General features: G+C 25.2%; 2 protein-coding genes across 3 annotated transcripts in view; one reads left to right on the top strand and one right to left on the bottom strand.

The window, feature by feature from the left end:
* LOC107436299 (AP-5 complex subunit zeta-1) overlaps positions 1-16,938 on the bottom strand; it is a 26,341-nt gene extending 9,403 nt beyond the window's left edge. Inside the window, exons 1-12 of one of the 2 annotated variants that reach the window (XM_043038995.3) lie at positions 16,461-16,938; positions 15,138-15,327; positions 13,527-13,573; positions 10,815-10,912; positions 9,436-9,600; positions 6,776-6,871; positions 6,599-6,697; positions 5,071-5,108; positions 3,626-3,806; positions 2,541-2,719; positions 1,264-1,347; positions 936-1,126 (exon numbers count right to left, since the gene is read on the bottom strand). In XM_043038995.3, the coding sequence (XP_042894929.2) occupies positions 936-1,126; positions 1,264-1,347; positions 2,541-2,719; positions 3,626-3,806; positions 5,071-5,108; positions 6,599-6,697; positions 6,776-6,871; positions 9,436-9,600; positions 10,815-10,912; positions 13,527-13,573; positions 15,138-15,327; positions 16,461-16,582 (1,490 nt within the window). In that variant the 5' untranslated portion in view covers positions 16,583-16,938. The remainder of the gene's footprint in view (positions 1-935; positions 1,127-1,263; positions 1,348-2,540; positions 2,720-3,625; positions 3,807-5,070; positions 5,109-6,598; positions 6,698-6,775; positions 6,872-9,435; positions 9,601-10,814; positions 10,913-13,526; positions 13,574-15,137; positions 15,328-16,460) is intronic. The other variant, XM_043038996.3, reaches the window with a different exon arrangement.
* Positions 16,805-20,029, top strand: part of eRF1 (eukaryotic release factor 1) — a 22,022-nt gene continuing 18,797 nt past the window's right edge. Inside the window, exons 1-2 of the mRNA XM_016047962.4 lie at positions 16,805-17,515; positions 19,788-19,963. Coding sequence (XP_015903448.1) covers positions 17,415-17,515; positions 19,788-19,963 — 277 coding nt within the window. The 5' untranslated portion in view covers positions 16,805-17,414. The remainder of the gene's footprint in view (positions 17,516-19,787; positions 19,964-20,029) is intronic.

Here is a 20,029-nt window from a genome sequence, read left to right as displayed (position 1 = left end):
ACTTTAAAACTTCCTAATTATTTTTCTTGTCTTAAAATATAACGCCCTGGTTCCATAGAATGGCAATGAATTAAATGTTTAAGAACTCTAAAAGAAATTAGTAAACAAAGTGTCAGAAATTACTTAAATAAAAATTACTGTATTTCCCTGAAATGTATGAATTTTTCACAGAGATGTAAAGTTGAATAGAAGAAAATGATAGCTAACAATTTAGGGGTGAGAATCTGTTTGAAAACATATTTTCCCCACTAAAAATATTTATAAAAGAAAATTATTAAATCAGTATTGTACACTAACAGCTACCTAAAATATGTTTTCAATTCAAAATTTTGAGATTTTTTAGAATGACAATCACATATTCTCCACTAACCTATTCTTTTATAGACACAGCAATTAGCCAAAATTAATCCAAAAAAGCAAACATTTAAGACATGTTTATTCAAAGCATAAAAGTTTAAAAAGTGTCATTCTAAAATTGTCATTGCCAAGATAAAAATCCATTATATTAATAATAGAGTGAATTTTGGAAGCCATATTCAATATGCAGTAAAAATCAGAAATTTTACAATGGGACCTTTCTTTGACTATTTTGACCTTATGAGAAAGCAAAAAATATTTAATTCAAAACTAATTAATCTTAATATTTAGGTCAATAGTAATTTATTATAAGGTAAATTTATATCAACAGGTGATATTTTACTAATTTGTAACTAGGACTTAAAATAAAATTCACAAACTGAAAAGAAAAAAAAATTTGCTACAAGTTATTTTTTTTCACTTAAATTAAATATAAATATTTTTATTAACTTCAAAAAAATCTAGTTTAAATTGTAATGTACTTTTTGAAGATCAAAATGCTATTCAAAATTTTTTGTCATTCTACATACAATTACAGTGTATTTAATTATACAAACACAATTAAATAAATACTACACCTCTTATGTATATCACTTATTCCACTTGTTTTTCGAAGTAAAAATTTAATAGCTGATGTTACTTCTGGTTTCTTCACCCCCTCAACTAAAGAAGGGTCTTTTAAAAGTCCAGATTCAGAACCACTTGCCTTGCTATCAGTCAATATAAGAACAGCAGTTAAACAAGGAAGATCTAAGAGCGAGTGAAAAACCTTGAAATAATTAAAGAATAGTAGTAATGAATGTAGCTTAATCATAATACATAAAACAGAAAAAAGACAATATTTAAAATTAATTTTCAAGCTTAAATAAAAAAGAAGAAATAAATAATATTTTTTTTAATAATCACCTCAATAGATGTATTTTGAGATAAAAATGATGGAAGTAATTCTAAGAAGTCATCAATAAATGTAGTTGGCCTCCAAGCTAAAACCTGTAATATTTTTAAGTAATGATAATTTCAGTTCATAAATTTATGTTCACAGAGTAAGCATAAATAAACAACACTATTTTAATTAAACTGGTTCTTGTTGTAAAATTTTTTTTTCTCTTCTACGATACACGATATTTATTTGAAGCTTTAGAAATTAATGCTCTTTAAAAAATTTACAGCATAAAAGGATTGCTCTACTTTAATTGTAGAGAATACTGAAATTAAACCATCTTAATTTTCATACAAAAAATTTGAAGCAAAATCATAAAATCTTATATTAATACATAAACTCAGGTTATAAACAATGAAGCAAGTTATTATTCATTTTGACTATTTTTAAATAACATGATATTGCTTATACTTTCTTTAAATTCTTATTTAGTTAGCAATTTTAATAGTCAGCATTATAAATAGATAGTAAAATATCTTATTCAGAAAGTACTTAAAAATTACTCTATTATGATGATTCAACGTAAAAAAAATAATAGTAGCAATTTAAGTAGTTAGCATTATGAATGAATAATAGTACATTCAAATTTTCTTTTCAGAAAGTAACTAAAACTACTTTAATATGATGTTTCAAAGTAAAGAAATAATATTAGCAATTTTATTAAAATAATGGATAATGAAATATCTTATTCAGAAGGAAACTAAAAATGTTCTATTATGATGTTTCATTGTAAGGAAATAATAATGGCATATTGTAATTTACTGAGTTAATATTTAGTAAATTACAATGTGCCATTATTCTCATTTCTTTAAGAAAAATTGGGAAAAATTTAGAATTTTTTGCCCACAAGTATTTCATTTTTAAAATAAATATTAACATATTATTAATTACTTTATTTACATAAAAAGCATTTTGTTAATAGATAATAATTATTTTAAAATAGATGAGAAAACAAAGTAAAAATATTAACAAAGTATGAATATAAATGATTAATATTTAACATGCCAATGCTAATTTTAACACACATATGAAATTTAAACTAACACGCAATTGAAATACGTATTGTAAATAATCCCACTAAGCAAGTTGATTGTACAATGAAATCATGTGGAAGAGTAACTAAATTAAAATTTTTTGAAAATTGTAATTTAAAGTAAAAGTTCTTATTGAGTTCAAAACATTTTAATATGCAAGTATAAAAAAAGTATTTTGAAATTAGAGAAAAACTATAAGTCTATCTTACCTTTAAAAATGTAGGAAAATACTTTTCTAATATGCTACTATGATAACATAGTTGTGATAGATTATCCTTCATTAACTGTAAAATTTCAAATGTTATATAATTGTCTTTATAGCACACATTAAGCAGATCGCAGAAGAGGTAAGTATACAAACTGTCTGGTTTATGCATGACTGAACTACCTAAAAAAATTTAAAAAGAAGGAACAAGTTAATATTTAAATTTCTTAACTTAAACTAAGGTAAAACAAAAGTAAGAAAAGTACAAAAAATATCACTATTTATAAATATATATACAATGGATTTATAAATCGCAGATGCCATAGCATCTAACCTCATAGCTAATGTACCATGTTTTAGTAAAAACATAGAAGCAAAAATATATTATAATTGGTAGCAGATCCTAGAAATTTCCCATTATTGTAGACCTTTCTATGTATGTAAATGAAATTGTATACAATGTAGTGAAAGCGTAGAAATTAAAAATTAAAGATCATTAAATAAATGCAGCTACAAAATATGCAAAAAAAAGAGGTTGATAAAGAAACAAACACATAGTTGGTATCGGGCACAATTTCATAAATTATAATACTACCACACCTGGTTAGAAAGGAAAGAAAACAATGTAAAGGGAGGATGGAAATTGTTAATGAACATGGGAAAGAGTTTGAAGGTCAAAAGTAGTGCTATGTCACACCTATAAGTAGGCAAAACCCAAAATAATTAATGTGCTATTTATACAAATGAAAGTTTGTATATACAGAATAAAAAAAAATAACAAGAAGCAAAGTTTTAAAAATAAAAATTTTATGCCCAACACAGCCGTTAAAAAATAATTTATAACACACCGTAAATTTTTCTGAATTGCTTAAAAAAAAAACTATGCTACAAAAAATTTTTTTTTACAAATTATTTTACATTTCTGTGTGAAATATATCTGTTTCAATTGTGTATAACAAGTTTAAGCTCCTATGGTGACTCAAGAAACATTTAAAACAATAAATAGCAATTTTTTAGCATGTATAATAACTTGAGAACTATTTACATAAGTACAAAACAATATAAAATAACAGTATGATAGAAACCTACCATGATTCATGAAAAACTGCATAGAGCTGGCCATCACAGCAACATCTTGTGCTTCAGGATCTTTTGATGCATTAGAGAAAGTGTAATCGTATATGCGTCTAATAATGGGGAAAATGGAATGAACAATGCCAGAATCCATTAAACATATTATGTTGAAAAGATGGATTGCTTCAATGACACACTAAAAGATAACAAATGAGAATTATTTACAACTTTTTTCAAAATAATCACAATGATTATGAGTTACATGAGTATGTTAAATGATGAATCTGCGCCTCCCTAAAGTGGTCGTAAAATTTACGACCACTTACAAATACAATTTACGACGTAAATTGTATTTAAGTATAATAAGACGTAAATTGTATTTAAGTATATAGTACAAAATACATTGATAGTGTAGATTTAAGGTAAAAAATAAAACACCTTTCTGTAAGATGCTTAACTTTGCGCAAGTGTAAGGTAAAGCCGAAATAAAGACTTTCAAATATAATTCCATTTTAAATTGTACATATTTATATTCACTATAAATATACAACTTGAATTTGAACAATATAATAATAGTTTATTGAATGAACATAAGTTCAAAATATTGCCTTTCATTGCTAATGCTAACCTAAATAAATAAAAAGATTTAGTAAATAATTTCGAAAAAATATATTTTATGAAATATCTTCAATTGGTTTCAAAAAGTTTTTCAGCTCAGTATAATCGTATATTATCATATCATATATCACAGAATCATTCAAATAAGTATAATTTTTCTATAACTGTAATTTTGTTCATAGTCTATACAGTATGGCATAAATAAAACTTATAAAACCATTTAGTTATTTAAATCTGAATTATTATTTTAAGCCATGGCTGTTTTTTTCTTCTTAAAGTTGAGTTCAAGAAGATGGGAAGAAAAAAAACAATATCATAACAAAATGGAAATTAAATACTCTCAGAAATTATTAAAAAGCCTGATAATTTTAAATTAAATTAGATTGCTCTGGTTTTTTTTGTGATCACTAGAAGTTGAAAGAGCATTCTGCCTCAAAATCTTTTACCTGGGAAGCATTTCGGCATATTTTTACCAATTATATAAGCAATAAAGCATATAAAAGAAGAAAAATAAAATAAAATGTTAATGAATGAGCAGTTAATTAATCTTAATACATAATTACACCAAGTTAAAACTTTACTAAAATTGATTATTTGATTTTATGTGTTACTATAAACTTTATTTGGAAAGATTATTAAAAAGAATGTAAAAAGGATACAGAAAGAAGGAGTATAAAAAGAAAAACTGAAGAAGGAAATTTTCAAGTGTTGAGAAAATAAGTAAAATATTTAATAAAACGAAATCACTTTAAATAAATTATAAAAAATATTTATTTTACGTTAAGTAGACTATAAAAAACTAGTATATTGTTTTAAAGAAATTAAAAATTATAAATACATACAGCTTTTTGAAACTGAGCCATACTGTCTGAAGCAGTACCTGTTAAAAGCAAATATAAATAAATAGCAGGTCATTGAATTTTTAAAAAAAATAATAATTTTTATAAAATCGAAACTTTAAAGTTAAAAACTATAATTGTGTTTCATTTAAACAGCAAATCAAATAAAATTGAGTTTTTAATTTTTTTGTTAGAAATTATAAATTATTTTGTAAAACACTCTTTATGATTTATAGTAAATGCTGGGAATGCAATTCAAATATATTTGTTTCTTAACATCCATGTTTATGATGTCTCATCAATTTATGTGTGTACTATAATTTTCTAAGGACTTATGCGGCTTTTCCACTTGCCAAACTTTTTGAGAGAAACAATCAACATCATTGGGTTGGATCAATTAGCCTAATTTCAGGTATAGCCTATTTTCAATAAATCATCATTTACAGGTCTTTCCCTCTATTTCTAATTGGTCCTTCAATGTTTATTTGATCTTTCTTTGATAGATTTAAGGTGAGGTGCTTCAGTCCTTCCCCACAGCCTATCCATTAAAAATAAGATTTTTTTAAAATTTAAAATCAATATATGCTTGATCTGATAATCATACCCTCTATGCAAAAGAATAATTTTAGACTTCTAGTGTAGTGAGGCCTGTCTCTAACTACTAGACAAAAAGATGATAAAGATTGCCAAAATTTAAGTATTAAGATTCTGTTGCCTGATTGTGATAACTACAAAGAGTCAAGTGTACATCACAACAACACCTCCATTACAAATTCTAAAATGTTTTATTCTATTAACACACAGATAGTTCAATAGATTAGGTTTCCTGTTCTATTGAGATAAAGTTTTTAAAAAAATGATTTTGTTCAATTACTCATAGCAACATTATTAAAAAAAAAAAAATTTGAAATTCTTATTTTGTTTTTGGCTCTTATTAAAAATCATTAATTATTTTTTACTTAAGAAATTACTTAGCATTAGTACAAAAATTAAATTCTTAACATTTTAGAACCCTAGATAGTTGTTTTGTATTCACTATTTTAAATGCAAATGTAAACCACACGATTTTTGCAGAAAATGTTTTATAACTTATTTACTTTTTAATAATTGTGAAGCGATAACTAAATATTTTATCAAAATGGGGCAATATCATGCAAATATTTAATTATATAATAGGAAAGAACAATTTCAGTTTTAAGTTTTTAATTTTAAATAATGATAACCAAAATAAATACCTAATATTAACAGAAAATAATATTAAGAAGAGATAATAAATAAGCATTACTAATTCATACCATAAAATAAATAAAAAATTATTTACATATAAAAATCCTCATAATTTTTAATATATTAAGCCAATGACAACTAAATTTATTTAGATTTTCTTTGTTTATTAATGATCATATCATATAATTTTTCTGTTCTTTTTTCTGTAATGTTTATGTTTTTTCTGTGAATGCACGAGATGTTGAGGCCACAATTATTATTTTAAGATGCATGAAAATTTTTTATACACAATTCTTATACTAACGTCGATCCACTTGGTCTATAATCCTCAAACAATATTCTCTAATCGATAAACTCAGCTCTTCCGATCCATAGTTACCAACAGCAGTCAGTCTTTGTTTAGCTGGAAAGAAAATTGGTGTTAAAAAATTAAACATAATAAATTTTTAGCATTAGATTTCAAAAATGTAAATATATTTACATCCTCTTCCTTCGACTTCATTAGAGATGCATAAATAGGATCTTAGCATTGAAAATACCTGAATGTTGCGGAAATATTCTGTATTTATAACTGATGCTGTAAGTAATAAAATAAGAATAGTAAGCAACAGAAAATATTAACCTTTTCAGTCAACAACTACATTTGTAGAAACATGTGTACAAATATATTTCTGTAAAGTGAATAATACAATTAAAAAAATTAATGTTTCCTTAACCTTAGCAAAATAAACAAAATTTCCCCTTATTAATCATTTCACATTATTTATGGGCTATATTTATGACATTTTGCATTTAAGTTATGGTAGGTATTTTTTCTAATGATAATACAAATAAAAAATGCTCAGTTATTTATAATGAATTCAGTATCGTTTCAGTTATATTATTTTGAAATTCCTATCTAATTGAACCAATATATATATATTTTTAATTAAAGCTTTCTTATGAACTAGACATCACAATTCATCACAATGAACTAGACACACACTCTGGACTTTTAAAATGCTTTCAGATATATAATGGCTAAATACAAAAGTATGCACATTATTAATAAATTTTAAAACTGTTTATTTTTGCACGTGTCATTAATTATTAAGAGCTACTTACTTGTTGTATTCGGTCGCGTTTTCTACCATTTTACATATACCTATTCAGCTATATTCTAAAAAATTAATTTAGTCAATATTTTTTTATATAAATTATCAAGCTTAGTTATGCACTGTACACCAAAAGTCAAACAATATAGAAAGACTCATCGGCCTGTTATTGAAACCACATACTTTGTAAAGTAGAATATTGCATTCTACACTTATTTATTCAACACTTGATTAACTGACACTCTCCTAACACAAGAAGTCCATAAATATAATTGAGACTTTTGACTTTATTCAAAGGTGAAAGTTTATAATATCTTTAATATATTATTAATAATATATTTTGCATAAAATTTTTAAAGTTTTAAAAACAGTGCAAAAATTTGCATAGTAGTCACTATTTGTATCATTCATTAATTACAGATTTAAACAACACATAAAATTTGTGCAAAGATATTGCAGTTTCCTGTGATCGATCAGCAATCAAATGATATCATGTAATCCATAAATTCCAATGGTATTAATAGTGCTGCAACATTGTGAAAGGGCATATATACACAAACCACATTGCTAAAATTATCTAATAATACAAACATTTAAAAAATTAATATCTTCATTATTTTTTATCAAACACTTTTAACATATCACTATTTTTTATAATTTAATGTATAATTTAAATTTTTTTCACTTATAAAATATACTCAATTAACCCACGATGTTTAAGTTTTGAAAGCACTTCTTATTTTGTGAAAGTAGGATCATTGAGTACCTGCTATATTTATTTCTAAACAAAAAACAATAGCATTAAAAAAAGAAAAAAACACCATTATTTGCAGAGAAAACAAGATGCCTTTTTGCCTAGAAATAAAAAGATGCAGCATCGTTCTGTGATTAAAACTGCATACAATAATGCTGTAATGTGCTATTATAAATAACCTGTGATGATATTCAGATTCACTTTTTAAATTCAGACAATTAACCTGACTAGTCATTGTGTGCAAAAGGATTAAAGAAGCAATCAGCAAAATTGAAATAAAATGTTAAAAAAGGAAAATTATAGAACAAATTCATTTGTAATAACTGTCATCTAATTTCTACTAATTGTTATGAAATTCATTGCTTTTATTATTATGAATTTGAGAACTTTGAAGAAGAGATAAAGAAATAAATGACAAATTTAAAAAAGTAAAAAGTATTTTACAGATGCTCAAGTTATTCAAAATAATAGTTAGCTACCAAAGTTCTAAGAATATAAATTTTGCTTCTAAACCACAAAGTTAATGATAAGGCATTAGTTGCGATCATTTTGATAAGATACTCCTAGAAACTTTGGAGAAAATTTAGAAGAAAAAACGGCAATAACAACCAAATGATGAAATTACTTAAAACATCAACTACATGATATCATGCAATTGTTAATTAATAAGCATAAATATATGCATTTATTTGAAAAATAAAAATTTTTTTAAAAAAAATTTGCTTTAATTACATTCAATTCCACATTTTAATTCTGAACTTTAAGTATTTTACATTATGACAATCATTAGGAGCAAGCTTAATTCTAAATATTTTGGGCAAAGAAACATACATTTTAAAAATAAAAATTTATCATTAAGACATTACTAAAAGTCAAAAGAAACTTTTTTTTCTTCGTAATTTGCAAAACACATTACTTAAAAAATAGCACAAAGAAAATACTAAGATAAATATGAATCTTAATTATGAATGCAATAATAAAATTACTATTGCAAATGAGCTTTATATTTTCTTCTAATATAATAAAAGAATTACCTCTTATATAATAAGATTTAATTAAGATTATTTAAATATAAGAAAGATGAAATACGTTAAAATATTTTTTTTAATAATTTATATAATGCTACAATATATTATTGAACTCATTTCATTTTGAAATGAATTTAACTTGATGAAATTCTAAATAACTTACATGTTGATTTTCGATTAACTTAATTTTTTTATGTCAAAATAAAACATATTTAAAATGAAATGAAAATTATACAGTCTTAAGTTAAAAAAAAAAAAATTTTACCATAATTTAATATTGTAAAAAAGTCTTGAGCAGTCGACCCGTCAATTTCTGTTATGGACAGTGAACTGGGAGACTTTCTAAACCCTTGCATTCTATTAGAAATAGGTATACTTGCTGGAGTAATCAGCCATTCAGAAAGCAAAGAAGTAATTTTTGTCATATCACCTACAATAATATGCCACAAAACTAATAAGTAAGATTCAAATTTTAAAAACATTCAGCAATTGTCAAATTTACTACCGAATTCTGTTGTGCAGAAACTATAGATAACAAGTTCTATCCATAAATATGGGAAAAATTAAATATTATATTTTTACACATAGAAAAAACTTAATCTTGTATAAGCAACATCTTGCAAATGCATAAACTTCCTTAACAATGGATAAAACGTTTAACTTATATCATATCTCATGAATAAATTCTCATATGGACAAAATATAGAGCAAACTAAATTTTTCAGGAATAAGAATTTTTTTTTTTCATTTTGTTGCTTAGTAAATACGATATTCTAAAATAAAAAAATAGTGTCAACACACGATTATGTGCAGAATATGCAAGATGAGTACCAGATATTTTGTCTCTGATCTAAATGAAGATAAATAACATAATGGATAATCATTTCATCAATAATCATGAACTTGCAATAATATCTTGAAATCGCAAATACAGCAGGCTTAAGAAACAATGCTAAAAGAGTTTATCTTAATCCTGTCTAATTCACAAGAATTTGTAAGCCTGTATGAAAATGTGTTTGATTCTAAAAAGTCACATTGTATAAATACATATCAAGACATTTAAAAAAAAAATTTAAACAAAATATAGTTTTTGTAATTATTTATAAAACAGGAAAATAGTAAATCACTCATGAACACACATGAGCTGTAGTAACAAATATCAATAAGGAATTTAATGATTTTCTATAACCAAAGCAAAGTTTTTCCACTTTGTTGAATGGGTTGTTAGCCACACAGTTTTAGAGGTACAATTATTCTCCAGAAAATTTGCATATAGAGGAGGATCAATCTAACAATTACCTAATTGTACTTAAATTAGACCAATCTCAATTCTGTATATATTTATAAGATATATAAGTATTATAAGATATCTTTAATTATATATACACTTAATATATAGGTAGAGAAAGTTATCAGTAACATTGTTGACTTGTTGATAAAGATAACTATGCTAATTGCTAGCAGTCCTTTAAAGCTAACCATTATACTAGAGTTTTGGGGTAAATAATAATAATAAATATTTATTACTTATTAAACTTTAAATTTCTTTTTTAATAAATATTTAATGATTAAATTAATTTAATTAATACTTATTGCTAAATAAACTCACATATTCCTACAGTATTTAAAAAAATAAATACTAACCTTGTGTGAGTGGTGATTTTGCTGATACTACAACTTTAGATAAAAATGTTAAGAGTTTCCATTGATACTCAACAGGCCAATTTTCATTACATAAACACCTAAAACAAAAAGAAATATTAAAATTAAACATTAAGAATGCAAGTTTAGTTAAGTCATAATTTACTACTAAGTATTAGAAGTGTCATTCTCTATAAATATGCTATTTTCTGGTAGTGACAACAAGAAAAATAATTGCGTCAGAAATTTGTAATTTTTTGTAATAAGAAGGTACTAGACAAAAACTTAGCTTGATATTTTAAAAAATATTCAAATTATTATAAGTTTTAATTAAAGTGAGGATAACATGGTGTAGGAAAAATAATTTTTTTATAAACACATTTAAAATGATATATTTAATGAACATATTTCAGTGTTTGTCAGTCCTTAACTGTTTCAAAAAAGTAACAATATAAAAGCAAAAATATCTTTTTTAACCAGTCTTTAAAAACATTAGAATCAATCACTCATTAAAGTGCCATTTTCTCACAGTGTGAGAATGAGAAAATAACATTATTTGCTGTTAAAGTTTAAGCCCATGAATAAAATTAAAATACAATATATATTCTTAAACTATCCCATAAGGAGAAGTGATTCCTTTATTTAGTTTCTTTTTAAACTTCTCCCAGTTTACTGAAAATTGTTTTGCAGTTTTATCAGAACATGTTCTTAGAATACTTTTTCCAACCAAATTAATTATGCCATCCATCTGAAACATTCTGAATCGCTATGAGAGAAAGAATAATATGAATTATGAGTTTCAAACTTATTGCTATATAAAAAATTCCATTTAAAAACCAAAAAATTAACTTAATACACAGAAACAATACAAGTGTTAATTTTAAAAGATAAAAGTTGATCAAGAGAAATGACCTTTTTCTTCAGTGAGAAATGAAGTTTTTTATTTATTTTTTTGTATTCTAAAGTTAAGTTGTAAGAGTTGCGAGTAAAGAAATGAGATTTCACAAGTTAAAAAATATTATTTGAAACCAGGGTTGGAGTTTTTGCCGGCAAAAAGGGGTTTTTGCCAGGACAGTGGCAAATACCTGGTAAAAACCGGCAAAAACCAAATTATCTAAATTGCTGCTTAAATATTATTACAAAATACTTGAAACAAATTTAAATCAATCATAAGGAATAATAATTTTGATACATTACATAAAAAAATTATTTTTAACATATTAATAATTAATATAATGGTAATAATTTTTAAAAGATTGAAAGTTTGTGATCTCTTTTCATTTTAGAATCCTAAAATAAATGATTTTTTACAAATAAATAAATATTATTATGTGTATAATATTATTATTTATTATAAAAATTTATTATTTGTACAATAATTAACTACACATATTGATAGATATTTTATGGTTTAAATTATAGTTATATTAATTTAAAATAAGTTCATTTCACTGGAAAAAAAAAAGAATAATCACAAATTTTCCAATCAATAATGTTTTAAACTACTAAAATGATATATTATTACATTATCATTTAATTATGGAATAATAATTTTGTTAATTTTTTTGTAATTATTTATATTTATAGTATATATATTTCAATTTTAGGAATAATTTTGTATCAAAAATGTGTTTTTGTCCTCTCATCTTGGAAAATATAGGTTTTTGCCAATTTGCTTGGCAAAAACCTGTTTTTGCCAGGACGGTTTTTACCGGTATTTACCATGGTTTTTTCCACCTGCGGCAAAATCTTGCCAACCCTGTTTGAAACTTATGAGGTAATGTAATAAAGGCATCCTCAAACTACTGAACAGTGAAACCTCTCGGGTGTAACTCTCTGTTCCACAGTAAAATAGTCGTTAATATAGGTTGGTCGTTCTTAGGTATTATCTCCATTGACATAAATGTTATCGAAGGTACATGAGTTTTCGCAAACGATTTTAATTTTAGTCAGTAACCTTTTCTTGGGGTGGAAATGCTACTTGTGCTGGTGTCATGAATAAAATTTGGCATCAATAAAAATAATCCATATTTATATAATTATGTGTAAAAACAAATTTATCAATTATGAATGATAGAACTATTTTAAATAAATAAACAAATATATTTTTTGCTTAAGTTTGTATTTACTTTTACATCATAAAAATTAGTCAGCTTTAAAAGATGAGAAGAGTTTTGTTTGCTTGAGATGATTAGTTTTTTCTAAAATAACTTTTGTTTACTAATTTAACTTTCACCTCTAAAAATAGATAGCACTGTCTTTAGTGCACTCTGACTGCAACATGAGGTTATAGATCTTTTTCAGATATCCTCAAAAAGAGCTCTTTAAATAAGAGCCTCACACAAATATTTTGAATACATTTTAATCTACATATTTGTTTTGTTAATATTTTTCATTTTGATTTTTCTTTGTGTTTCCTTATTTGACCTTTCCTGCATTTGGTGCTTAGATTTGCATGGTTGCTGAGGTTTGACGGTCTCTTCCAAAGGTTTTCTTCAACACAAAGTCTATGGAGAAAATTATGTGCCTTCCAAAAGTGGTCGTAAATAGGTCGCTACATAGAGGTAATTTTTTCTGAAGGTTTCACTGTAATTTATTCCTTTTTCTACAGAAAATAAAACTAAAATAGTCTTCATTTACATCATTTCAGCCTATTTTCAGAGAATTACTCAGAAAGAAGGATGAGAAACAACTAAAAACTTTTTTTTTTCTTACCATGCCAACTTTCGAATGACTGACTTAGTTCCAAAATCATCAATGTTCTGAAGAAAAAAAAAAGGAATAAAGAACTATAAAAAATGCAATACAAATTATATTAAAAAATAGACTATTTTAATATAATTATTATATTAAATGTCCATACAAAATAAATAAAAAATTTCATACACAAATATTTCACTAAAATAATGTGTAAAATTATGCTATAGCTAATTAACTAATTGCTTTATACTGTATACTGTTATACTGTATACAAGGAAAAAAATAACACAATATAAATATCAAAATAAATTATAACAAGACGTTTATAACCTCTAATAAGAGCAGATAAAAGCAAAATGCAAAATATTTATAATATTTAAAATAATGCACTTAAATTAAAAACTCAGTTTCTTTTTCTTTCAATGTTTGAAAAAAACATGGAAATAAATTAGTATGAAACAATACAACGAAAATCACAAACAAAATTAAATGTTTAAATGCCAATTTTCTGAAAGACATAATGAAGGTTTCATAATAGAAAAGGGAATGATAAAAAGAGTTAAGAAAGAAGGTAGTATTTATTCAAGGAGGTAAAAGTCATTTTATTATCACCATTTATGTATTCTAGTTACAATTTTTTAAATGAATCATATAAAAGCAGTTATAATACTTGTCTTCAGACTTTTTTTTCTTTTTAATATATCTCTGGTGTAAGCAAATACAATGAACTTATACAATGAGTTTATGAACTTTGAATTACATTATATTGCAAAATGCATATTTAAAATAAAATATATTTTCAGGTACATTTATTTCATAAATACTTCAGTGTGATATTGTTTAATGTTTGGATTTTTGTACGGCTAATTTTTAACTAATGCACATTTTTGTTAGTTTAAATTTTTTTAATTCTAACTTTTTTTTAATTCAAATTAAAAATAGTCAACTGTATTAATAACATTTTGTACTAGTTTTTAAAACAAAAAAGATATTCTTACTTTTACAGAATTAAGAAGTAAATTAAGATCAGATTGTAATACACGACATATGAAGTGTGTAATGAATTTTCTAAGCAGAAATAAAAAAGAGTTTTGTTAAATTTGATTATTGTTTAGATATTTTTGCAAAAGAGAATATCTAAAAACATTTTTTTAACACAAACAAGTTAAATAGATATAACAAATTAAAACTAAAAGAAAAAAATTATATTTATTTTATTTTTTGATCACAATGAGAGTAAAAAATGAAGTGAACCTAAACACTGTATACAAATTGAACAGGACTTCCAAAACAAAAACAAAGCTAGAATAAGTGCAGAATCGATTTTATTGAAGTAAAAAAAAGCAACATTAGAATAATAAAAAACCCATTCAAAAATCAAATAAATAACATTTTTGAACTGAAAATATGATAAAGCAAATAAATCAAAATCAGAAAATAAATAAATGAAATCAAAGTACACAATAAATATATATTTTTTTTTTAAATTATAAACAAGTAAAATTAATATCAGAAGTACTATAGCAAATAATTATGATGCTGAAATTAAGATGAACAGGCAAATAAATTATTTGAAAAGTTTTACAGATTAAAAAAAATTTTTTTTTTAATTTATTCAACACATACTTGAGCTAGTAAAACAGGAAGAGCATATACCAAGGAGTAACCAACATCTAGATTGATAATTTCTGAAATATCAGTTATGGGTGGCAATCTTTGCAATATCACAGTGGCTAAATGACGCCTAGAAATAGAAGCTTCAAAATCAATGACTAACAGCAGAAGTGAACTCACAATGGCATCAATGTCTGTAGTCCTAAAATTAGAAGAAATCAGTAATTATTTTAAAAAATAATAATAATTTGTAATCAACATTTCAAAATATAAAGCTTTTTAAATAAAAGGGGAAAATATAAAATATATTTTAACAAAATATTATAATCTTAGAGACAGTGATCAGATTTAGAGATATTCTGGTTAGAATATCCTTGTATATATAAGCTTTAAAATTTCTCTAAAATTTTTATTAAAAAAAAAAAAGAATCATACATGTAAAGTCTATTATAATTTGAAGCATGGTTGGATATATGGCATGACAAACATTAAAAACTGGTTTTAACTCACAAAAATCTAAGATGTTAGTCACTATGACATAACATTGATTTAAGGCACAATAATTAAAATAATATAAATTATACAGCTTCCGAGCTTCCAACAGTTCTGTTATTACCATACAGTGGTTTCTTCATATGTTTTAATGTAATAAACAGTTGTTTCTCTTTCGAGAAATTTTCTTTTCAACAATAAATTAATAAAAAATATGCAGTGAATTAATATTTAAATATTAGATGCACTGTACTTTTTAAGATTTGAATAATAATATTTATACCAATGCAAAAATGCAAATTTTTTTTTGGTTTGTGACACAGGGCTTTTCATATGACAGTACCATAAATGGTTAAAACTGCCAAAAACTCGCCAATCCTGTTCATAACATTATTAATTATTTCATTAATCCTATCTTTGTAATTTCTGAATAATGAAAGATTTCTTTAAATATTCAAGTGCAATTTCTTTATTCTAAAAATATTTATTCTTTTCTTCACAGACAGTATATAGCGGGGAGATTTCCGTATCGTGATCTGTGGCAAAATTATCGCCAAGTCTTGGAAACTTCCGGGCAGTGGCCCGCGAGAAACTAAAAAAAAAACATCACAGAAAGGGACCAATTTTAAAAAAATTTGCAAGTTTAAAATTTATTTGGCACCTTGGCGATAGTAGTTGGTGCGACAGATCAAAATACGGAAATATTCTACAGTAAAACAAGTATTTATAACCTAAATCACTATATTTTAAATTTTCTTAAAACAGTTTTCATTTCAAGATACATTAATTGCAAGTAAGATTCTGTGTATTTAAGATGAAATAACTAAATAATGTAGATCTTACGAATCTAAATTTTTATTAATCAATGCTGCATATAAAGTCTGTAAATATTCTTTGTGTAGAGTTTTCGGTGCATCTTCAATAATGTCACTAATAGATTTTACAGCTTTTTCGTCATAAAACATTGCTTATTTTCGTCGTTATCACTACACATCTAATAAGTAAACAAAAATAGTATTTTTATTTAAAACAATTATTTATTTGGAATCCCATTTAAATTATGTATATCAATAGGATATTTTAAACAGTTAATGAGAAACATCAATCTCACAACTAGAGAATCAAGATCAAAACAAAAGCAAAACGTAAATAAAACGTGATGCCATGGACTAGCTTTAATCACTAATGCTTTGCAAAAATAATTTTTCAGCGTGTAGTTTTGTTTTTCAGTTTCAATCTGAAAAATTACTTTAATCTTATAAACGAAGGACTTTTTTCCGAAAATAGATCATTATCTGATTAATTAAAAATTTTCTAGTTCATTTGATCGCGTTGCCATTCTTTCATAAAAATTCTACTTTAACTTTCCTTTAAACATGTAGACCGGCTGTTGTTTTGCTTATTCCAGAACTGTTAATGTTTCTACAGGCGTTTGCGTTAAAATTGTTTGAAAGAAAAGATATTAAAGTTATAAAAAATATATTTTTAAGAATTTTCTGTGTAATTAATGTAAATTTTTTTCTGTCGGTGGGTTAGCTTTGCAAAATTTATTATATGAATTCTGTTTGTATTCTAAGCCTAACATACCATTATTTCAGCGTGCCAACGTGGTGTGACACTTGGAAGCACACAGCAGTTGGTGAACTTAAATGAAGGAATTTTCTACTTTACTTAAATTGGACTGAAGATTTTGAAAGTTGCTTTCTAAAGTTCTGAGAAGGACAATCAGATCCATTATTTTTAAATTTTTTATAATTATTAGGTATTTTATAAATTTTTGCGTCATAACTTCTCATTATGTCATCGACTGGATATACCGTAGAAGAATCTAGTGCTGATAGGAATGTTGAAATATGGAAAATTAAGAAACTAATTAAAAGTTTAGAAGCAGCCAGAGGGTAAATATATCACAAAATTTTAATTGTATTAGTATTTTGTTAAGTGCCATATTGCTGAATCTTTCATGTAGGTAATATCTACTTAGTTACCAGTTTCTTCTACTAAAATTAAAAATTTCTCGAGTTTTTTTACTAAATCAAGACAGATTTTTTAAGTAGTTTGATGTAGTTTTGATATTACTGTTAAATTATGAAGTGTCTAAAGTTTATAAAAAGGTCAAATATTAAAATACTTTTTTTTAACAGAGTATAATCAGTATAGTTTAACGATCTTGTTTAAATAATAGTATGAATTACTGAGCTATTTAGTATATCATTTTTGTGGAAGCTTAACATTAAGAAAATTGAGTGTTTTTTTTAAATTTTTTATGTAAATGAGTTGTAAAACTTATTTTCATTATTTTATAAAGAACTTAAAATATTAAATTTTAAACCACTTATTAAACATCTACTATTCACTTAATTAAATGCTTTTCTGGCTCTGAAATGATTTGATATAATGATTCTACAATGCAGAGTGATATTTCCGTATCTTAATCTGGCACACTAACTACAAATGCCATGGAGCCGAATCAATTTTAAACTTGCAAATTTATTTTAAGTAGAAAAAAAAAGTTATTCCAAGGGTTGACTACAAGTTAAATCCTTCGAGTTTGTCCCTTTCTGTGATGTTAAGTTTCTTGCTGCCCACTACATGAAAGTTGCCAGGAGTTAGTGATTATTATACCACAAATCACTATAGAGAAATCTTTCCCTGGTATTAGATTCATGTTAATTTGTTGAAATTCAAGCTATTCTATGTACTTCTTGCTAAACAATCATATTGGTCATTTTTAATTGAAACGATTATATTTAATATTTGCAAGTGTTTTGTTCAGTCACTTTGGTATTTTGCTGTTTCTTCGAGACAAAATGCCAACTTGACTGGAAATGATTCTAATTTGTATATTGCTATTCAAAATATAAATGTCAATCATCAATTTAAATTACTGTAATCAATTTTATTTTGATGGTGTATTAGTTTAATTTTATGTCATTCACAGTAAAAATCTTGTAGATTTCATTTATATGATATTTAAATTGGATAAGATGGATTATTTACTGATTTCTATTACACTATAGATAATGATTTTTATATATGAAAATCTACTGAAAGGAAGACTTTGTATATGAACTGGGCAGTTTCAGTTAGCATAGTAACAGGTGCTTCAGAAGAGTGACCTTTAATTGAACTTTTGGCATATTACAGTGAATTCGCGATAACTCGAATCTGATAGGACTGGCGAAAAACTTCGACATATTGAAGTTCGATTTACCGTTAGTTTCGGTTTTGGACTTTCAAAATATTGTCGGATTATTTAATTAATTCTTATTAATTACAACTCTTCTAAATGCTTATAATATTTAAAATCATTTTTCTGACAAGCACTTTATGATACCCTGGTCCATCGGCTACAACTTTGCTGTTGTGTTTGGCGGGAGAAACTGCAAGTTTACTGCTTTCAAATTAGGTAGATCACTATGCGCTGTGCATTTATCCATAAAGAGTATCACTTTTCTTTTTTTAGCGAAGAATTTCCGATCCAATTTTCTTACATAGTTTTCAAATAAAACTGATGTCATCCAAAACTTTTTGTTAGACTTGTAATCCATAGGATACTTTTTTTACATTCTTGAAACATCGGGGATTTCGGTATTTTCCGATAACTAGTAAGGGCAATTTCTCTGCCCCAGACGCATTTCCTCCAATTAGGACAGTCAAACGTTCCTTGCTCATTTTACCCCCTGAGCAGTTTTCATCCTTAAACATCATAGTCTTATTTGGAAGACTTTTAAAAAATAAACCCATTTCATCAATATCGAAAACATCATTTTAACTGTATCCTTGAAATAAATTTGGTAACGTTTCATTTAACCACTGTTCACATACTTCAAGAAGGACAGTCTTAGCTTCTCCATGAAGAGTGCGAAAGACATTGTGTGTGTTGCAAAGGAAAAGGGGGCAAGATATCAGCTCCTAGGTTTTTTTTTCTTGCTTTAAAAGATCAAAAAAAATCGAGTTAAAGAGAGTAAAATTCGAGTAATCGAGAATAATTAACATGAAATTGAAGATAAAAGGGTCGGGGCCTCATAAAAAAATCGAGTTATAGCAATATTCGAGTTATCGTACTTTGAGTTATAGCGAATTGACTGTATATTGGTAGTTATTTGTAAATTAAATAGGCTTATTGTAATGTTTGATTTCTAATGTAAGGTATGCAATCTTTTGTAGGAATGGAACAAGTATGATATCCCTTATAATTCCACCTAAAGATCAAATTTCTAGAGTGTCAAAAATGTTAGCTGATGAATTTGGTACAGCTTCTAATATAAAAAGTAGAGTAAATAGGTTATCTGTGTTGGGAGCTATCACATCTGTACAACATAGATTAAAATTGTATACAAAAGGTAAAAAGCTCTTTTAATAATTTTACAAATTGTCAACCTTATATCTGAATGTCAGTAATGTTTCAT

This window comes from Parasteatoda tepidariorum, chromosome 2 (assembly GCF_982258835.1).
Source record: "Parasteatoda tepidariorum strain Cologne lab strain chromosome 2, Ptep-v5.0, whole genome shotgun sequence".
Classification (NCBI taxonomy): domain Eukaryota; kingdom Metazoa; phylum Arthropoda; class Arachnida; order Araneae; family Theridiidae; genus Parasteatoda; species Parasteatoda tepidariorum.
This window is presented reverse-complemented; position numbering and strand designations above follow the sequence as displayed.